At 38.7% G+C, this 20,251-nt stretch overlaps 2 protein-coding genes across 8 annotated transcripts in view; both read right to left on the bottom strand.

The window, feature by feature from the left end:
• Positions 1 to 537, bottom strand: part of PRTFDC1 (phosphoribosyl transferase domain containing 1) — a 42,403-nt gene extending 41,866 nt beyond the window's left edge. For 2 of the 6 annotated variants that reach the window (XM_015619564.2, XM_015619569.2), the window contains exon 1: positions 451 to 531. In XM_015619564.2, the coding sequence (XP_015475050.1) occupies positions 451 to 495 (45 nt within the window). In that variant the 5' untranslated portion in view covers positions 496 to 531. Of the gene's footprint in view, positions 1 to 71; positions 386 to 450 lie in introns of those variants that run through there. The other 4 variants (XM_015619566.2, XM_019005796.2, XM_015619568.3 and 1 more) reach the window with 4 other exon arrangements.
• Positions 538 to 6,157: 5,620 nt separating this feature from the next.
• Positions 6,158 to 20,232, bottom strand: ENKUR (enkurin, TRPC channel interacting protein). Of its 2 annotated transcripts, XM_015618894.3 has the most exons (6): positions 19,986 to 20,067; positions 18,038 to 18,120; positions 16,430 to 16,575; positions 15,053 to 15,270; positions 13,141 to 13,287; positions 6,158 to 9,671 (listed from the first exon to the last, which is right to left on the bottom strand). In XM_015618894.3, the coding sequence occupies exons 3-6, from the start codon at positions 16,506 to 16,508 to the stop codon at positions 9,498 to 9,500; spliced, it is 618 nt and encodes a 205-aa protein (XP_015474380.1). In that variant the 5' UTR covers positions 16,509 to 16,575; positions 18,038 to 18,120; positions 19,986 to 20,067; the 3' UTR covers positions 6,158 to 9,497. The 2 variants fall into 2 exon arrangements, with proteins under 2 accessions (XP_015474380.1, XP_015474379.1); XM_015618893.3 differs by lacking the exon at positions 18,038 to 18,120 and having other exon boundaries at positions 19,986 to 20,232.
• Between the last annotated feature and the right edge of the window lie 19 nt (positions 20,233 to 20,251).

Below are 20,251 nucleotides of genomic sequence, written 5' to 3'. Positions count from 1 at the left end.
CAGCCCAACCCTCTTTCACGGCGCCCGCAGACCCCCAGGAGCCCCTCAGCGTTCCGGTGGGAGAAAGACACCTCGGGATGCCGGAGAATCCTCATCCCTGGTACTCAGGGAGCGTGGGGAAGCACAGCCGCGGCCACAGGAGCCTCTCGGGGCGGTACCGGACCGTGCTTTCACGGCGGAAGCCAAAGGCGCGGCTCAGCCCAACACGCCCGTCCCTCCCCGGCAGGGCAGCGGGGCCGTGACCGGCGGGCGCGGCGGGACCAGCAACAGCGTGAGGGGACGCGGCCCTAGCGCCGGCCGGGGGCCCGGAGCAAGCGGGGGAAGGGAAGGGCGCGGGGGTTCAGCACAGAGCGCCGGAGAGTAGTGGGGAAGCGGGCTGGGAACCGGGGAAGCACCGCGTCCGGCGAGGGGGGAGCTGCCAGGGTGGGCTGGGCCGCGCTCCGCATTTACCACAACGCCGCGGCCTCCAGCGCTGCTCCCGCCCTGCCCGGCCATGTTCCTGCGCGCGCCCGGCCGGGGGGCTGCGGCGGGGCGGGGCCGCGCCGGGGCGAGCGCGGCTGCGGCGGTGAGGGGTGCGGGCTGTGGGGTGCGGGGTGCGGGAGGGAGGGTGGAGGGTGCGGGATGTGGGGCGCGGGAGGGAAGATGCGGGATGGGGGCTGTGGGTTGCGGGAGGGAAGATGCGGGATGGGGGCTGCAGGGTGCAGATGGAACCTGTGCGGGTATAGGTACGGTCGGGATGTGGAAAGGCTTGATCAGCGCTGGCCAAGGGGCCTGGCCTGGATTAAGGGTAATATTAAGGTGGTGTGGTTTAAACTGCCATTGGAACAGGGTTTTCTTATACTCCGGGGAAATAAAAAAAGAAATTTCCAACTCTTCAGTAGTCATACTTTACATTCTTGCTGTCTTCTGGAGTTGCTGCTCCTTCCCAGCACTGTGTACGTGCTGGGGCAAGCTGTGTCTTCCTATTGCCCCCAGCCCATGCCCATGTTGCCTGTGCTCTCTGTGCAGTTGAAGGTAAACAGATCAGGCACCAGGAACAATGCAGCTTCCTGCCACCCACTTCAAATTCTGTTAAAATTATTAATATTTTACTTTCACAGCCTCTCAGATGAGAAGGAGCTTGTTTTTTTATTGGCTTACTCTGATCATTGCCTACTTTTACGTTCCCATATTAGAAGTTCAAACTTGGACTTGCTCCATCCTTTTTGTATCCTGTCTTTTGTGGAAAATGCTAACAGCCTCTCTGCCCACTGTGGATAAAAGTAGAGCTTTTCACTTTCTTAAAATTGAAAACTGGTTATAATTTCTAGTATAAATCTGTCAAATACACAGCTGGTAGAATTCTGCCATTCCTATACTAGAAAATATTAAAGGAAGAAAAAGTTGCTTTGAGGGGAGACCTAGGAATAGTGAAATATTCTTAGTGGTACCCGAGGGGCTCTCACCAGCCAAGTATGAAACGTTACAGGTTGGTTATTATTGGTATTAACACTACTATTAGAATGTGGTCATTGACAGTTCTGGTCACAACAGATGGATCCAGGGAGCAGTTATGGGTATGTCTACAAAGGGAGTTTGGTGTCCAATGTGGACAAGTTTTAAGGTGCATCCTGTTAATGCACTTACATTAGCACTGATAGGACAATTCTTAGGAATCTGGTGTTAAGAAGGCTCTTATAAAATAATCACTAATTAAAATCTGGCAAAGTACTATAGCAATTGAAGATTATATTGTGATAAATGCTTTGTTTCTTTTATGAAGCCAGGGGTGTTTGCTTTTTGATGAATTAAGGAACTATTCTTTAAAGAGCTATTGCTACAATAGACAGCATGTCTGAAAGAACAAAAGACAAGGTTTACAAAGTGTCAGAAGTCCACTTCAGAATACATCTGCCTCAAAGTGGTGCCTCTATGTGAAGACTGAAATGTGCTGGGAAGAAATAGTTCCTGTTCACAGTGCTGTAAATAATAAGTAGTGAATCTGATAAACAGCATATGCAGACTTGTAGACAAACCTACACAAATAAAATAAAAATACTTTGGCAAAATACATAAGAGATTTTCATAATGGACAAAATCCCTTAACAGATTTGCATTTCCATTACATCTCAACATTTCATACAACTATTGAGAAAGAAAGTTTCATCTGATCTTTGAGTTAACTCCTCCTGATTTGTATCCACACTTTTCAGGATTTGAAGACTCTTCATGTCTGAAAGAATGCGTCCTAAAGCCCATATTTGCCCTAAAGCTAGTGCAATTAGAATCAGTTACCATCAAGTTACCAATAAAGCTACTGTTGCATTTATGTCACAGAGCTGAACTGTATGGATCTGAACCTATTCAGACTACAGCTAGAAACTCAAATCAGTTCTGCCACTGCTATATGACGACTGTTTTCTTCTACCCTTCAGACTATTTGGGTTACAATTAACAGAGCTTTCTGTATTTTTAAACCATATTCTTTATCAGACTACTGCAATACGAGAGATTGTTCTGACTAACTACAGACAGAAGCTTAATGCTTTGAAAAGCATTAACATCAGCAGGACACTAAAAAATAAATTCTTTCAGCATTGTGCTGGAAAACCTAAGCAGGAGATGTTTGTTCTTCCCATCAAGATTGGATGAATGTGTTTGTCACGTCTTTGTTTTTGATGTTCTTATCTTCCAGAAATTTTACAGAGATCGCTTAAGAAGTGTAATGAAGTGTCATGTCTTGCTAATAACAATAAATATGAGTAAGGAAATGAAAAACTAGATAAATTTAGTCGGGGTACACTTGGATGTGCTTGACTGTGTCAGCAGCCACACGCTCAACCCACAAAGCTGTTCTCCATCGAAGATTTTTTTCATTGGCATAAAACAATACATTTTGTTTAGTTTTGCTGCAAATGAGACAAGTTCATGGTTCTGTGAACTCACAGAATTAGTAGAAACCAGAATTAATGAGGTTCTTTGTGCATTATGGAAATGAAGCTGCTAAGGAGTTTATTATGGGGGAATATATACTTACCGAATGTTTACCTTTTTTTTTACAGTATGGACTGCTATAGAATGAATGAATTTACAGTAGACTTTCAAAACTTAATTATGGCCAAAATATGATTGGTGAAAACATGATATTGGGCTTAACTATGAAAAAGCCTGTAAACATTCTGAAGAATGTTCTTACTATCTTTGTTTAGCTGTTTGTTTATGAACTAAAAATAGGAGGAAAAGAATAAACATTTCTAGATATACAACCAGGGGAAATGATCAAAGGGGAAAAGAACAAAGAAAATAAGGGTCGATAATACTAACAAGTAGGACTGGGTAGGTCTGGACACATAGCCAAGAGCCATAAAGGAGCAGATGGAAGAAGCGACACACAGAGAAACAAAGCAGGGTTAAGACTGATATGCAAATCCCCTGTGAATATATTAATGTCTTTAGCTTTTATACAACTTTATCATTTCAATTAGACATCTATTCCTCTCTTACTGTGTTGCTGATAAAAGTAGGACATGTCCACCCTTTCACAACTTTAATGTAAAGAAATACTGAAAATAACAGGTTGGGGTCAGGGATATGCCAAGAAAGCAGTCCAAGGCAAATATTATTATGGAGTTACCTAAGCAACCTTTGCATTATGTATACTGCTTCTAAGAAGCTATAACAAACATTTGACAACTCAGTTTAATATGTAAACACCAAAACTAGACAAGAAAAGCATGAAAATCCAGAATATTTCAAGAGGTATGGCTTACCTAGGTAGAAGCTTGCCAATTAGGGGGTGAAGTAAGAGCTCTTTTTCTGGTTCTGCCTGTTGCTGCAGCTGTTATGTGAACAGCAGAACTGTAAACAATCTTATCAAGCATAAACTTGCATTTCTTAGTGGTTACAAGGTAAGCTACAACACACATACACACACACCCAATTGTGTCAGAGAAAGACATTTTTGGGTAAAATGGTTCTTGAAGAGATTATTAAATCCAAAAGTCTAACATATGTACAGTACTTTAGGGCATGTTGGAAACAATTCCAAATTATTTTCATATCCAGTTTTAATATATTCCAGAATTTTGAGTTCTTGTGTATAACCTGAGGCAGTGACCCTGTCCATAGGGTGGCTGCTGGAGACTCTGAGTGCAGCAGAACATGTCTGGCAGACAGTGTTCCAGACATCTGGGACAGCATGAAGCAGGACTTCAAACTATTCCCCTACAATCATGAACACAGGGAGTCCATGAGAAATACTGCCCCATTAGCAAGGCTAGAGAGCATCCTGTGATGTGCAGCAGAAAAGATGCACATTGTTCTTTGTGACTCCTGTACTAGAGCAGGTGACAGAATGGCACTGTAAGCTGGAATCTGGCTCCTGTCCATCTTCAGATTCAGCAGCATTACCATCATTTTAGAGGAATTGGAAAGTTGGGCTTTGAAGCAGCTGCAGCATCTAAGATCTACAAGGGAAGCTTGGTCACAGTTAATCTGTACTGAGTCTGTGAGACCGACTTAGGCTTTGAAAATTAACTGGAATAACTTTGATACAAAGAAAATAGCTAAAAGTTGCCATTCAAGATGTTAGTCTATTTTTTAAAATATTTATAACCTCCAAATCGCTGTTAGGCACTGCTTGACAGAACCCTGGGCTTTGACTTATTTGGTCTACGATAAACATCTTTAATACAAAACTACTTTTTTGTTTGTTATTAATCTCACTGTGCCAAACGAGAGCAGCGAGAGCTTTGCTTTGCAATTTCCTGGCTCCTGAAGATACCCTTCCTGCTTTTCAGGTTCATGTTATTAATATGGAGTCCTTATAGCTGAAAGAAATGCAAACAGAAATTTCCTCTTGTCCTTCAATACTAGAATAAACTTTATATTCTTTATAATATTGTGGAAATATTTGCTCTAACCAGCTATTTAGAGGCATTGACGTTTGAATGATAAAGCACTGTTTTCAAGGAATGCTGCTCACATCATATCCTATGACAAATTCATCATGCATGACCATGAAAACTAGTGAGGGAGTTGTAACTATGTGGTGGGTCACACCCAATGTAATGAATTTAACTGTTAGAGATTGTTTTCTTTTTAAAGGAGGTCGTTCACTTGGCTTCATCCCTCTTTTTACATTATTCTTTTTCCTCAATTAAACCAAATCTATGAAAGTCTGCCAAACTAAATAATTCAGAGTGTCTTAAACAACTAAACAAATAACAGTTTAAAGGGGTTTTTTTTTTTTCCCCAGAATAGCTCAGTTATCTTTGATTTAATTTTGTATACTTCACAGCTTGCCTAGAGTTAACAGTGCAGTAACAAAAGTGTATTGAAAAAGAGAGTCTGGTCTCCTGTAGCATAGGACAGTGAATGTTCATGGCTGGACAGCCTCTGTGCTCTGTTCCAGCACAGAATGACCCACTACCTGCGGGTGCTGGAATGCTGGATTTGGACCATTTGCTAAATTTATTCTTTGTGTACAAGAGAAATCATTCCTCCTGAGCAAAATGTGGTTGCTTCTCCCTTATGCAATGCTTGGGGCCCCATATTGAGCACAACTGGAGTTTTTTCCTCTGAAGAGAGAATTACTACACTGCTTCCTCAGCTTGAATCTGGCCCTCAAAGCAACATGAGGTCCTTTAAAATGGACCTCAAAGAACAGTTCTAGAGGTACTTGTCCATTTTTAAAGCAGCTAATTCAAAATTTTGGAATTAGAGGGTTGAGTCACCTGAATATGGGGGCTCTGACCTATCAAGACTAAATTATTCATTAATTTTAATAAATATGAGTAACCGATAGCTTTTAAACTATTCCATAGTGCTGTTTAGGCTCAAGTCATGGTTCTAACTTTAGGCACACATATGCTGTATTTAAAACAGATGGGCTCAAATTGCATGTCAGAAATCCCAAAAATAAGAAATGCAGCATTAATGGTTACCAGTGAAAAAGCCAGGTATAAGTCATTTACCATTGCATTTCAAAAACATGCTATGACAAAGACATGAATAAATCATATTGCTCCAGGGAGTAAGTTAAGTGCTTTAAATCTCTTTTCTCTTCCTTCAACTCCTACTTTCCAGTTGCTGAAACAAATGAAATAAGAGTTCTTGGAAAACACATCCTCTTAGTAAACAACAGGATTCTTATTGCATGGTCTTCATGCCCAGATGATGATATTTGTTCTTAATTTTATTATAAGCACACAAGAGCTCTACTAACAGAAAATTGTGTCAGACACTAAGCAAAGAGAGAAAACCACAATCCATATAACAGATAACAATTTAAGACAAGAAACAGCAGGCTACAGTACCAGGGGAGTTCAAGGAAACTGCCCAGGTCAGCAAGATTAACCCTTATTTCAGCTCACCAGCAGCTCAGCTGTTGTTAAAGTTTTGGTGGGCACCACTGCAAAGGACATTTGAGGAAAGATTTGAATACAAAGTTATTCCAGTGTTTGCATGTTTCTGTGAATTTCTTCGTGTTGTGCAGTCAATGTCGAGGCTGGCATGGAATAATGAATTAACACCTCAGGTTAGTACTGTGACTGAACAGAAGTTCACTCTCCTAGCAGCATCAACAAGACCAGCATATAGCTGCTATTTGGCTATGTCTGCCTGTCTACAACTATTTCTGGAGGTACAGTCTGTAAAAAATTCTGTTTCATAACTTGGTGAAATAGAAGTCTTATTTATATCAGCACCCTTTAAACAGTAAAAAAAAGCCCGCAAGAAACAATTCACGTTGCATTCCTACCATAATGCCACTGCTTAGCCTGGAAGGTGAAAACCCTGCATTTACTCATATTCTATTTACATAACTTTGCATGACAAGAAGGAGTACAGGAGGAAGATTGAGATAGTATGAAAAACCTTACAGTCTAGGCATTCATGTTGTCAGGTGTACATCACCACCTTGGATGGCCAATCATGGAAGAAATGGCTGCTCCTCCTTGGCTTGGTCAGGCTCAATACACACCTGGTTCCTGGGGTGGACAGTGCCAGCCAGATGCAGGGCTCAGCAGCTGCCTTCCTTGACTATGGGAAATGTCAGATGACCTTAATAACAGGGTTTGCCACCTGTCTCCCTCTAACTATGTCATTAATTATAAGCATCCTAAAGCTGAGGATGAAAGTGTGGACTGAGGCTAGAATTTATCTAGGATCCTATTAATCTGCATATATGTGAATTTTTTTTATCTGAAAGATGTTTGTCTTCATTAAGGCTGAAATTATTAGGTATGTTGTGTTGCCTGAAATGTATGCCAGTGAAAGGACGAGATTTTAGCTCTGTGGCAGAGCCATCACAGCTGCAGTTTGCAGTATTGATTTTCCATAAAAATATACCAGGGGTCACAACATGCCATCCTACAAAAGAACCTACCTACAGCAACTATGAAAAATTAATTCAGTGGTGAATTTATCCTATTTTTCCCACTGAATTTTGGCCTATTTCGTGAGGGGAATGAGGTTACCCCTCTGCAAGGAAGGTTTTGAAGAACTGTCCCAGACTCAGTCCCCTGGAATGCATGCAGAGCCCAAAAAGCCACCATGGTCCAAGATCAGCCACATGGAGCCCACATGCTCCTGTCAGAGCTGACGCTTGCTCGAGGCAGGTCTATCGGAGCCATAAAATCAGGAACTCCCTCTGCTTGTGACCATGCCATATCTGATCCCTTCCTTCCTGAATATAAATAGTTTCATTCTCAAGAACAGTCAGTGAGATATTCATCATAATTTCACGTTGCTATTTTTAAAAAATAGATACGCAGCTTTGTCATGCACAACTTCCAACAGGAAATATTTTTAGTTTGTGGGAACGTAACTCTTACTGACCAATAGATTATTCATGCCCCATTTTTCATGTTTTATTATGGCTATCCAATTTGAAATTACCAGTTTTATAATTATGAAGTACTGAAGCATTTTGGTTATAGTCTTGTTATTTCATTGATTATTAGTAACTGACTAGTGAATTTAAAGGATGTTTCAACTGGTAATGCTAATTTTTAGTCTGTGGACAGGCTTGTTTCTGTTAATATTTAATAGCTTTTATGAGGGAAGAATTCTATCAGAACAATTGAATTTATTCACCTTTTAAATTTTGTTATACCAATGGTACCTATTAGTTGATTCATGAACATTATACTTTCAATTGCTGGTTTTTCCTGAACATATAGATACAGCTTTGCATTCTTCAGTTGCATTCTTTGGATTCTGCAAATTTATTTTGTCAAACTTCATAGAGAATTAAGTGTAGTTTTGTTAAAATATACATAGTGTGTCATTCTTTTGAGTAAGAAGCATATTAAATCCACTTTTTTCAAATCTGCAGCTTTCTTCCAGCTTACACCCTTCAAAAATAAACATGATTGCTTAACAATAAGTTACAAATAACAAAATACACATTCCTGCTCACCCACATGTTCCTAGTGCATGTCATAGACAAGTGTAATATACACAAGAAATAAAACCTAGAATCATTGTGAAGTCTTCAAAGCCATTCCCTGAAAAATTTAGGAAAGGAACTTAATGTATGGGAATACTTGGCTTTTCATAGTTAATTTTGTATTTTTTACTTTATCCTTTGCTGATGTCAGATATGATGATGTCACAACAGCTGCTGGTGGTAGTGATTGATACAATACAGAAAAAGCTGTGTTCTGAAAGGCTGAAAAAGATCTTTTCTAATCTAAACAATACCTACAATTCTATGAAGAAAAGCTGAAGCAGTAGGAAAGAAAAACATTTTTCCTTCTATGCAAACAATTGCAGTAGAGTGTGCTGATAAAATTTTTGTGTGAGTCTTGACTCAGATGCTTGTATATTGCTTTCATTCTAACAATACACACATAATTCCAGTCAAAACACATTTTTCTAACTTAATTGTAGATTTACTGTAGTATTACAGAATTGTGTACTTGTAAAAACACACATGCGGTATCTGTATTGTGTGAAGTCTGTGTTATTACAGGTTTCCACATTGAAAATTGGTTTTGGTAACAAAAAATGAGTACACAAAATGTTATGCAGAAGTCAAGCTATTTACAAATACAATCACTCAAGCTTTTAAGTAAAGCATAACATCTCTTTAACATATAGTCCAGAAGCCATTCTATCCTGAAGTTATATTTACCAAGCTGTCTTCAGCAGCCAATTATTTCCCTTTGTTTTGGCTAGGCAAGGAAAGATGTACTCCAAACATATGAAACAGTGTTTTATATGCTTTCTGTATGATGTTTATAGAAATCTTAGTAGTTAATAAAAATTACAAAGAATAATAAAATTAATTAATTATTCATACTCAAAATTTAGTTAAGCATTTTATTTCTAACTCTTTTGGGGACTGTACAGATGAGTCATATGTAACAACTTTTCTAAGAAGATACATACTTAGTTGAGCATTTCCTTCTAAATAATTGACAGTAGCATCTTCTAAGAATTTAGAGAGGCACTTCTTGGAGATGCAGGGATAGAGAAAAAGGAGAAAAGAGGCAGTATCTGAACAACAATCCTTACACATTTGCAATGTAGACTCTTTTGTGCTTCTCGATTGCTGCTATGTCATGCTCCAGTTGTTTCAGCTTTAATTCCAGCTCTTCTTTATGCATCCTCTTGTACATGGTGTCTGCTAGTATTGGAAGACCTTGATATGCATTATTTATTTCCTCCCAGTTCTTTTTCAGTGCCTGGTACCATTACATGAAAAGGAAATATATGAGAAAAACTTAAAGTAAGAACAATATGTACATAAACTACTTGATTTTTTAATTTATATGACATTTGCCAAGTGTCATTGATAGATAAGTATATGAATAATGTGTAATCATCTTAATTGGACCTTAATTAAATCTTTGAGAGTTACAATACTTGGAACTCCAGCCAAAATTCAACAAAATTTCAGGCCATCTCACCACCAGCTTAATTTTCTGTAATTGAGACTTTGTCCAGACCACAGTCACCAAACTGACTCCACAACAATTTGACTTCCAAAAACTACTTTGAAAAAACTCTGAATAATTGCATTCTCCTTCTAATCCACATTGACAGTAACAACTATGGACAATTTATTCATTAATTAGACTAAAAACCCTAACTGTCACTGACCCTATCAACAGTAATTTCAGCAACTACTACCTCTCTTGAATGTTGCTGTGCAAAGAATTACCTTTCTAGATAAAGTGAACATATATAAAACCTTGAGATTAAAATTCTGCCTAAAAATTTTTTAAATGCTATAATCCAAAACTTATTCATAAACCTGTTAAGCTGACACCAAATACAACACTTTTATCCACCAATATACACTAAAAGGAACCAGACAGTGGTAGAAAAATAAAATTTAAATCTTGCCTTTGTAACCTTCTTACAATTACTGCAATTATTGCTCTTACTTTCTCTCCTCAAAATTTGATTATATCAAAATCTATACATTCTACCCCCATGTAAGTGAAGATTTAGTAGAGTTTATCCAGTGCATCAAATGTCCTCTGAAAACTATATGGGTGAACTTAAAAATAACAACTAACAAGGAACTGAGACAGCAATCAGTAAATAACACGCCTATCAGTGAGAAAACAGTTCTCCAAAATGTTTATGGCTCTCAATTCTGTCACCTTAGAAGATATCACGAAGTATCTCTAAAAATAAAGAAGTTAAGTTAGTCTCGTTTGAACCAAATTTTTCAGCTCTTCTCCATAACTAAAACTGGATTCAAATGGCACACTGATTTTATGGCACACTGTGGTTTCCAACTTCAGGTCCTCCATTATTATTAAACATTTTTATCACAGTCTAGCTAACTGATGAACATACTGAAGTTAAATTTAGAGGGTTTATTTTTGTACATATTTAGCTTTGAAGACTGTTGTTTCTATTTCAGAACTCAAGGGCTCTTGTGCTTAAAAACTTGACTTTTGTTGACTGTATAAATTGATTTACAGAAAAAAATGAACTCTCCTGCCAACACTAAGAAAAATGTAATCTTTAACATGAACTAATATTTTAACAATTCAAACCAGTGTAGTTATTGCATAGCAATTCACGCTTTTTGCATATTCATATTAAGCATCTAAGTGTTGTTCATAAAGGTTATTCCAACAATCTTGATATACAAATATCTACATCAGCTTAAAAACCTTACTGCTAGATGTGAAACTTAGAGCAACAAGGATATTTATCTACTGTCTTGTAATCTTGTTATCTACTTGTCTTTGCTATCCAAAGTTGTAAAGTACTTTCATAAGATCATAGTCTACCAGGCATTAAGTACAGCTTACAAATATATAGCCATAAAAATAAATCTCATCTTTTCAAAAACTTTCATAGAAGAGTCATTCATAGATTCTTTAAATAATTCTTATTTGTGTAGATTAGTAAGAACTGGCTTGGAAATAATTGAAAACAGTGAATTTTAAAATGTTAGAGCATACATTCATCAAATTTGCTCTATTCTTACAAAGTGGAGAGATCAAAAACAGATCATGACTCTATAAAAATCGTCTTCACACTTCCTCCAACATTGTAATATGCTGACCACTATTCCTACAGCTAGATCACAAACTGAGTATCCAACTCTATATATGGAATTCTAACACATGCTGGATCAGTGAGAAGTATGTACTGCATTTATCAGCATTCTCTTTTATTCTCATAAAATCCCAACCAAAGTAAGCGCAATGAAGAGTTCAAAAAATGTTGACACAAATTACTTCTCTTTATTTTCATAAGGTCATGAAGCTTGATTTTGGTCTCAGGCATTTATTGCTGTGTATTCTTTCAAATCAGATAGTGCACATGTGTTCATTAGCTATGTCAATTATTTTAAAGGACAGAAATTCCCATATGCCTACAGCTGAGCACTGGGTAGAAGCCACATACCCTGGGGACACTAAATCCTCCTGACAATATAACTGTATAAGTGACCCCATGGAAGTGCAAATGTTTTTGAAAAAAAAAAATTAAATACTCAGTTACTAAAAACTGGAAAAATTAAAAAAATATTCCAGTGCATTCCTGTATTTGAAAAATACAGAACATACTTTTAATCAAACTAAATGCAGAATGGTGAGCAGCTGAACTCACATGCCCTTTTTGCACAAAAATTTTTGCTATATAGTTAACCTGTTGGACTATCAGCTTGTCCCATGCCTTTCCTACCATAAAAATGTCTCCATCTTCTTCAAAACAGCATGTGGTTTTGTTCCTTATACTGCTGTCAGTGCAATACCCTCACCTCTCTCCCATACTCCTTCCTAGCTTCTACTGCTTGTTGTATATGCAAAAACCATTGTGCTGGACATTTCAGACCTTGCCAATTAATCAGTTCATCTTTCAGGCAAGTGAGTTAGACACTGTTTTCTCTCTAGATATTTTTTTTGTGGGCATTCAGCATCTTTGAGCTGTCCCTCTATTAATTTGTTTCAGGTGGATGCTAAGAGCAAGTTATTAAGGGACAGACTGATGTATAGATATTGCAGCCATATAAGCTTCATTTTCATAGGAAATTTGTCTAAATTTTTCTCAAGAAAAATTCCAGTTCTAGGGATTTACTTTTAAGGATATACTTTTAAGATATCTCTTTCATGCTCTGCTTCTTTTATGGTAGTAAATGGTAGTAATTCTCTTTAGAAAGTCTTGTTCAATAAAAACTGTATCAAAGACAGTATCAAGAATATCTTAACAAAATCCAAAATTTTCAGTCATAATTCTATGACTATATCGCAATTTAATTCTGTTTTCTTTTTTTGCCACTTTTTAAAGCAAGCCATTATACTTTAATCAGCGAGGTCACAATGTGAGGATAGAAACTGTCAAGAAAAGGAGCAATATTCTGCATCAGGAAAAAAATTGTATTTCTCCATTAATAAATGTCACTAAATCCATATTGGTGATTTTCTGTTCTTTGAAGTTTCACTGAAATTCCAAGTCATTAAGGTGGATAAGAACCAAACAGAATGGAAAAAAATTAAAACTGTAACTAGATCAGTTCCTTTCAGTTGTATACAACTGTTCTACAGCTCCATCTAGTGAAAAAGTAGCCAACTAATTTGTTTCACTTAAAAACCAAAAAAATGTACTTTTATTATTTATATGAACTTACACTACCTTATTTAATCTTTTGGACATGTTACTAATTACACTAAATCAAATATGCACCTTTAAAATATTTGTCCTTTCTTCCTCAGATAGAGTTTTCATGGCTTTCGTCTTGAGTTGCTCCAAAACACTAGCCTGGTATTCTTCCTCCTGTCTCTTCATTTCTTCATTTCTCCGTGTCACATATTTTGGTATAACACCATAATTCTATAAGAAGAAGGAAGAAGTTCCTTATATGTGCTTTTAAGAAGGAAACAAACAGATACCTGTCATCTATCCATTTGCAAAAATAGCTTGAAATGACAATTTGTGCTACTCAGTAGCACTGATTGTGCTATTAAAATCCTAAATCACCATGTTCTTAAAATACATGATTACCTTTGTAGTCTGAGAAAAATATATAAACAGTTCCCTTCCATTTCTTTTCACAACCTTAGAAGATAACAGAATCCAGAAACCAAAATGTCTATTTACAAGAACTGATGGTTGAGCAAGGAGTTTGAAACCTGTTTGTGACATTGAGCTATTTTACATTTTTATATGGTGTCAGCTTCTATGATTGGAAAAATTCCTTAGAGAATTTCTTTGAAAGGTCTGCCTGTATCCTGAATTTTGCTGAGCATTGCAACATACAAGAATACATACATGAAAATTGGACTAATTAAGAAGGATAAACTATCCCATACTGATGTGTTTCAGTGAAGAAAAAAATAACTTCTAAATATCCCAGAAATTCTTGGGGAAATACACCTATTTTGTCTTAAACTTTGTAAAATGAAGCTCCTCTAGCCAAAAGATATCAGAGTCTACCTTTTTTCTACTCAATGCAAAATTATTCACTAATCTTTTATTGTCAGGTAGCACCATGACTAGCATTGTTCATATATATGTTTATCCATGGAAAAGTACTGCAAGGTTCTTTTTGGCATCTTCTTTGTCATGAGTTCTGTCTTATGTCATCTCTTAATGCTGTCTCATGGGTTACATGTTTAGATAAACCAGACTATTGATAGATCTTATTTTCCTGGGTAGAGGATGGACTGCTGTGGAGTACAGAGGAGGTTGTCCTTAAAAGCATGTCAGCTCTCCCAAGCTCTTTGCCTTCCAGAGCTGTCACAGGTAGGGGAGTACTTACCAGTTACCCTCAATAAGTTACTGTTTGCTCTCCTGAGCAGTCAGTATGCTACCACTGGCTCCCTGAACAGGAGGGGGTCTGGAACAGCTACAAGGTCTGTGCCACCCAGACTATAACTGATTATCACACCCCTGAGCAATTCTTCCTCCTTTTAAAGTAGCAGAACCAGAAGAGCATGACCATTGGTTGGCTCATCCACCATCTGTGAAGAAGGCTGTTGCTGACAGGCTTCAGGAAACTTTTTGGAATGCTTTCATCCTATTGTGAAATCCTTTCAGTGGCTATCAAAGACAGTGAACTCTTCCATAAGAAGCTGCATCATGATCTGAATATTTTCTCAAGTTGCTTAAAGAGATTTTCATCCAGTTCCTCACCTTATTGGGTGCTCCATAACAAACACACTTCTGACAGTTGCTGCCTTTCCTCTGATCTTGACTCACAACCTCAACCACCCTGTTGCCAGTTTCATAGAAGAACTCCATATATTTGAACGCTCCTTTCATTCAAAGGGCAACCCTCCTTCTCTTCTTCCCTGCCTGTCTTTTCTAAGCAGCAAACATTGATTCATCACAGAATTCCATGTCTCCCCATTAGACACTCCCTGGGTTCCCAATGCAAGATACATGCCATTGCTTTAGGACAATCATTCTGCAAATTTTTCTGGCTGACAGCATAAACAAATGAAAACAGAGAAAAGGCAAGGCATAAGTCTAGAGCCAGTGATTTCTTCTTGATGAATTCAAGAGATCTAAGATGAACAGCCATGGTATATATGCAATAGTGAACTTAAAATAGGCATTATGAATAGCATTTCTAATATAATTTAATAAAACGTACCTTTTTTTTAATGTATTTTGGAAAGAGTCCTGAAGGTTCAAGGAGATATTTATCTCCCTGTCTTGTATCAACACAAAAATGTCGAGGCTTTTTAGGCTCCCCCTTGATAACAGCAACTGCATTTTTATTTATAAAATTCTTTTTAATGCGAATAACGGGGTGGTATGTCCTGGGTGGCACTGGTGGAAGCAATTTTTTACAATCCCGTTCTTTTTTTTCTGTGAATAGAGCACACAAACATTCTCAGCAACAAATTTGAAGAGATTTTCAATTTAATATTATAACACTTTTCAAAAGGGAAAAACTGTACAGAATTACATAAAAATAGAAACCTATTATCTTACATTATATATATTTATCATATTCTAATAAGAATTTATTAGAAAAATAAACACTATGTACAATGAAAGAGCTGCCAGTCAATGAACTGTGATGCATATTTGGCCTAGCAGAAGTTTCATAACCTAGGAAATACTATGTTGTTTCAGATGGGTTTTCCTTATATGTCACTCATTTCCTCTTAGCTGCAGTAATACAGGACTTTTGTCAAATGTAATTATAATTACTTTTAGTAGAGGTGCTCATTGTCAGAGCCCTTGGGCAATAATGGTCCTGTCCAGTCTCACCAGGGGCACCCACCCCGCCCCCTCGGGCTCAGGAACCCCATTTCACTTGTCAATGCCTGGATGAGCTGTCTCAGGTAGGTCTGCCCCTAGTCCTGTTCCTGAAGAGCTATGTGGATTCAGTGGAGGGACCTGGCCTGTAACCTGATTTTGCCTGATGGTCAGTGGAGCACTGACAGAACAGACTTTTCTCACCACCCCACTGTGCTGGCCTGCCTGACATGGTGGGACTGTACTCTCCTGGTGAGGTCTTTGCCTGGCCTGCATTGTGGTTGCCCTTAATGTTTGACTCATCTCTCCTTAGGGAAGAGCCCAGCTCTTGCTGCTCCCTAATCCTTGTAAACAAATTCAAATAATCCTTTTTCCAGAGAATATAGAAACTCTTCCATTTTAGTGTAATCTTTTCTCCAAGGCACCAACAGAAATAAGTAGCATCCTGAGTAGTCTCACAGTGAGTGATTAGTAATTATTTCCCATCATATTTCCCACTAGGCATAACTCTAATTCATGATCATTACCAGAAATAATGATTGATCCAAGTGAGTACATGTTCTTCTTTGGCAGTAAATAAGTGTAATGTCACAAGTGACAAAGACCATTCCTACAACAGCTGGTTTTCTGATACTTACTGCATAAACCAGTATTTTTGTTTTTACAACTAATAGGTGCCCATAACTTAGTACTGTAGGACACGAAGACTTAACTCTACCATAAAAAATACATTTCATTGTATATATTCTCTGTCTACACTTACTTGGTGCTATCTTGGGTTCCTTGGAACGTTTCTGCAGAAAATCATTTGGAGACGGCACTGCAACTTTTGCTGGCCCCATAGTTTTCCACTGAGATTTATTTTTCTCTGCTTCATGTTTCACCAATTCTCTAAGTTTGGCAATATACCTTAGAGGTTAGAAAATAGCCAAAAAGAAGTTAAGGGTCAGAAAAATATTCAAAATAGTTCTTCAACTTTTTTGCAGTAGCTCATGGTAAAAGCTTGATCAGTTTTGTTTTGTACTCTATCCCAAATAAAGACCATGACTCACACAGCCTCCAAGCTAAGGCTAAACCTAGTAGTGCACTGACAAATGAGTTTTCTGGTTCTGAAGTTAGCTTCCTTCTTCCTTCTGCTCTTGCGTCTCTGAGGTCAGGATTATCACACTTGGGGAAATAAATACCTAATATAAATGTTGAACACAGACATTCTGAAATCCATCAAAACCTAAATTTTGGAAATAAACTTGAGTATTGCTCGCATTAATTTCTTATGGTGCGTGGTGTGATTCTTGGAGTGTCCTGTGCAGGGCCAGGACTTGGACTCAATGAGCCTGATGGCTCCCTTCCAACTCAGCATTATCTGTGATTCTATGATTTATGCTCAAGAAAAGACATCAAATGTAGTCAAGAATTGTACAGGATGTCCTTGATCATCAGTTTTTCTTATTACTGGCCATTGTATCACTGTCTCAATGTTCCAGCTGAACCATCTGTTACAGACTCTCATAAGAGATGAGATGGGTGACTGCTCTGAAATAGCACAGCACACTATTACACAGATAGGAGCTGAGATCCTGAACAACAGTAATCAGCGGTGGGTTTGGCACTGAAACAGCTGATGTGAAAATCAGTAAGGGCTCAGACATGAAAAGCTGTATGAACATGGTATTCACACACTGCTGTTTTGGTCTAATGTTGCATATGGCATGATAACTTCTGCTTTAATCAGCCAAACACTGAGCATTAGCTGATTGGCAACATCTTGACTCTATCTGAAGGATTGAGCTGTCACAGATGTTTGCCTGAGAAAGCAGAACTCCCTGTTCCCTCCCTGTACTTCTATAATCTGTCCATCTTTAGGAAATATATTAATTTAAGGCAGACAAAAGCTTATGAAAAACTGTGCTTATTTTACAGAAAAAATGTGTTTATGAAAGAAACTATACCGTGTTTTCAAGTAAGGATAAAAAAGAAGAGCAGAAAAGATTATATCTAGTGCAACGGACTCTATGGAAATACTGGAATAGGAAGAAAGAAACCATGTAATCCTGGGCCACTGAATGTGTATCACAGTAGCAATACTGATAAAAGCTCTTACCTGTGAACAGCAAATGTCCAATAAATGTATTTGTACCTGATCATAACATTACAACATGTCAGAGGATTTCATTAAAATTGTGGACTTATTTTGTCTTTTGGAGATTTGGTCTCCAAAATCAGAGAGAGGATTATCTGCATAAAGTTATATATACTTCCTGAAATACTTCTAAGGAATGAGGTTTTATTTTTTTATTTCTGTTAAATTCATAGCAAACAGCTATAGACATTGCACAAACCCACCAAACTGATAAATAATAGTATTCCTCACCATTTTCTAGAAGTGGCATCATGAGCACATGGGAGAGAAAGGCACTGGCTTTATGCAAATTTTGACCTAGAGGGGTTCATAGTCTTGGAAAGAGAAAATGAATGAGAAGACATTGAGTTTCTTACATACTGGCATGAGGTAAAGACATCATTTGTAGACAGCTATAGACATTCCTCAGGACAAAGAGATGAGGGATCTGTTATCTTTTCAGTGACTTTCCAGACCAAGAAAGCAGCTCAATATCACAGGGTTAGAGAGGGTTGCAAGGGAGAAAACATAAGTTATGGGGAACATCAGGATCTAATCTGTTCATCATTTAGCAAGGGAAAAAAGACAATACATCTGTAAGAAGACAGAAGAAGATGACAGATGAAGTTGACCTTAGGGCTCAACTTGGGATATCAAAGTTGGGGGAAAATGAGAATGTTTGCTATGGTTTCATGAGCAGTACCAGTCAGTTGAGAATGAAATAAGATTTCATTTGGAAAAAAAAACATACAACAAAGTAGATTTGGTAGACGTTAGTTAAAACTGGTCAAATCACACAGAGTCAATGGTCCTGTTACCAGCTGAATATTTGTCACATTGTGAACCTAAGCTGCAAGTGTGATAACAACAGAAGTCAATGAGATCAGAAGGGGATTTAGTCAGATTATATCTAAGCCAAGGAATCTGTTGCCTAAACTGAACCTAATGGTCATGGAGTACCCAAATCTCTGAGTGGTATTAAATCAGGAGTAGATTTAATGTGCATGCTTTGCCATATTGTCCTTTCATCTTCCTCTGTCTTCAAAAGTATCTCTGTCCAAAACTATATCCATTCACGATGAAAACAAACAAAATTTTAAAATCTACTATTACATGGGAAAGACTCAGAGTTAGGAATCTCACAAGTCTGAATCCATTTACCTGAAACAGGATAACTATCTTTGTTCTAATGAGTGCCACTGATACATCTACTTGTTTCAAAGCTGTTATGACCTACCCTTTCACTAAAGATGCTAAGTGTAACAGCCTTTTACATAAACAGGGACTTGAAATAAACAGCATGGGTGCATAACTTTCAGCAAAAAAGCCTTTTCTTATATTTTTTTAAGGCAAGATGTAAGAAAGGGAAGCAAAAGAAACAATGTTAGATGATACACCTGAAACATGGAAAGTATGGAAACTGGAAAGCCCACCTTTTCAGCATTTTCAGCTGCTCACTGAGTTGTTCTAAGTGCAAGTAAAAAAAGATGTCATCTAATTCCTGTGCACAGAAGGAGTGCTTTGCAAATTATGAACAAGATGCCACTGAAGACACCAAACTTAATCATCACCTCTTGGAGTAGACTGTAAACCCTCAGATCACAGAATCACAGAATCAGTGAGGTTGGAAAAGACCTCTGAATTACCAAGTCCAACACCATCTTGTCAACTAGACCATGGCACTGAGTGCCGCATCCAGTTATTCCCTTAAACACCTCCAGGGACAGAGACTCCACCACCTTCCTGGGCAGCCCACTCCAGTACCTAATCGCTCTATCTTATGGAGAATCTCTTCCTAATGTCCAATCTCAACCTGCCCTGGTGCAGCTGAGGCCACGTCCTCTTGTCCAGTCGCTTTTTTCCTGCCTAAGAAAAAAGGCCAACCCCCAGCTGGCTGCACCCTCCTGTCAGGCAGCTGTAGAGAGTGTTTGGTCACCCCTGAGCCTCCTTTTCTCCGGCTAAACTCCCTCAGCTGCTCATCAGACTTGTGCTCCAGACCCTTCACCAGGTTCGCTGCCCTTCTCTGGACACACTCCAGTACCTCAGTGTCCTTCCTGACGTTATTGACTCGTTAGGAGGAGGAGCAACTATGCAAAAACTAGTTTGTTTGGGTTTTTTTTAATATGTGTTACCCGTTAGGTGCTTTGCCTTGCCAGAACCAGCCACCCAGCCCACCAATGGTTCCGTCACACCCACATACCCGCCAGGTTTGCCGGGCTGCTCCGGCCGGGGCGGGGGGTCACAGGCGCCCTCCTGAGCACTCTGCGTGGCCATGCTCCCGCCGCGGGAGCCGGGGCACGGGCAAGCGCCCGCCTGCTTGTGGAGCTCTGGACACGGGGTATTCTCCCGCCTCGGGGGCTTGGACAGGGGAAGCGCCACCTCACCGAGGGGCTCGGGGCGGGGTTGGCGGCTGTTGTCAGTTACCGGGGAAACCCGTCAGAGGAACGGCGCCATGAGGGGCGGGGC

This window comes from Parus major, chromosome 2, assembly GCF_001522545.3.
Source record: "Parus major isolate Abel chromosome 2, Parus_major1.1, whole genome shotgun sequence".
Taxonomy (NCBI): Eukaryota; Metazoa; Chordata; class Aves; order Passeriformes; family Paridae; genus Parus; species Parus major.
The sequence above is the reverse complement of the archived record's forward strand: the minus strand, read 5'-3'. Positions and strand labels throughout refer to the sequence as shown.

Bases quoted from the DNA above. Each gene is read 5' to 3' on its own strand.
- ENKUR (XM_015618893.3), bottom strand. From the start codon at position 20,059: ATGGCCACGCAGAGTGCTCAGGAGGGCGCCTGTGACCCCCCGCCCCGG. The intron at 15,271-16,429 runs GTAAGTGTAGAC...CTCTATTCACAG, and splicing joins GGAACCCAAGATAGCACCAA to AAAAAAAAGAACGGGATTGT. The intron at 13,288-15,052 runs GTACGTTTTATT...TTCTTCTTATAG, and splicing joins CAAAATACATTAAAAAAAAG to AATTATGGTGTTATACCAAA.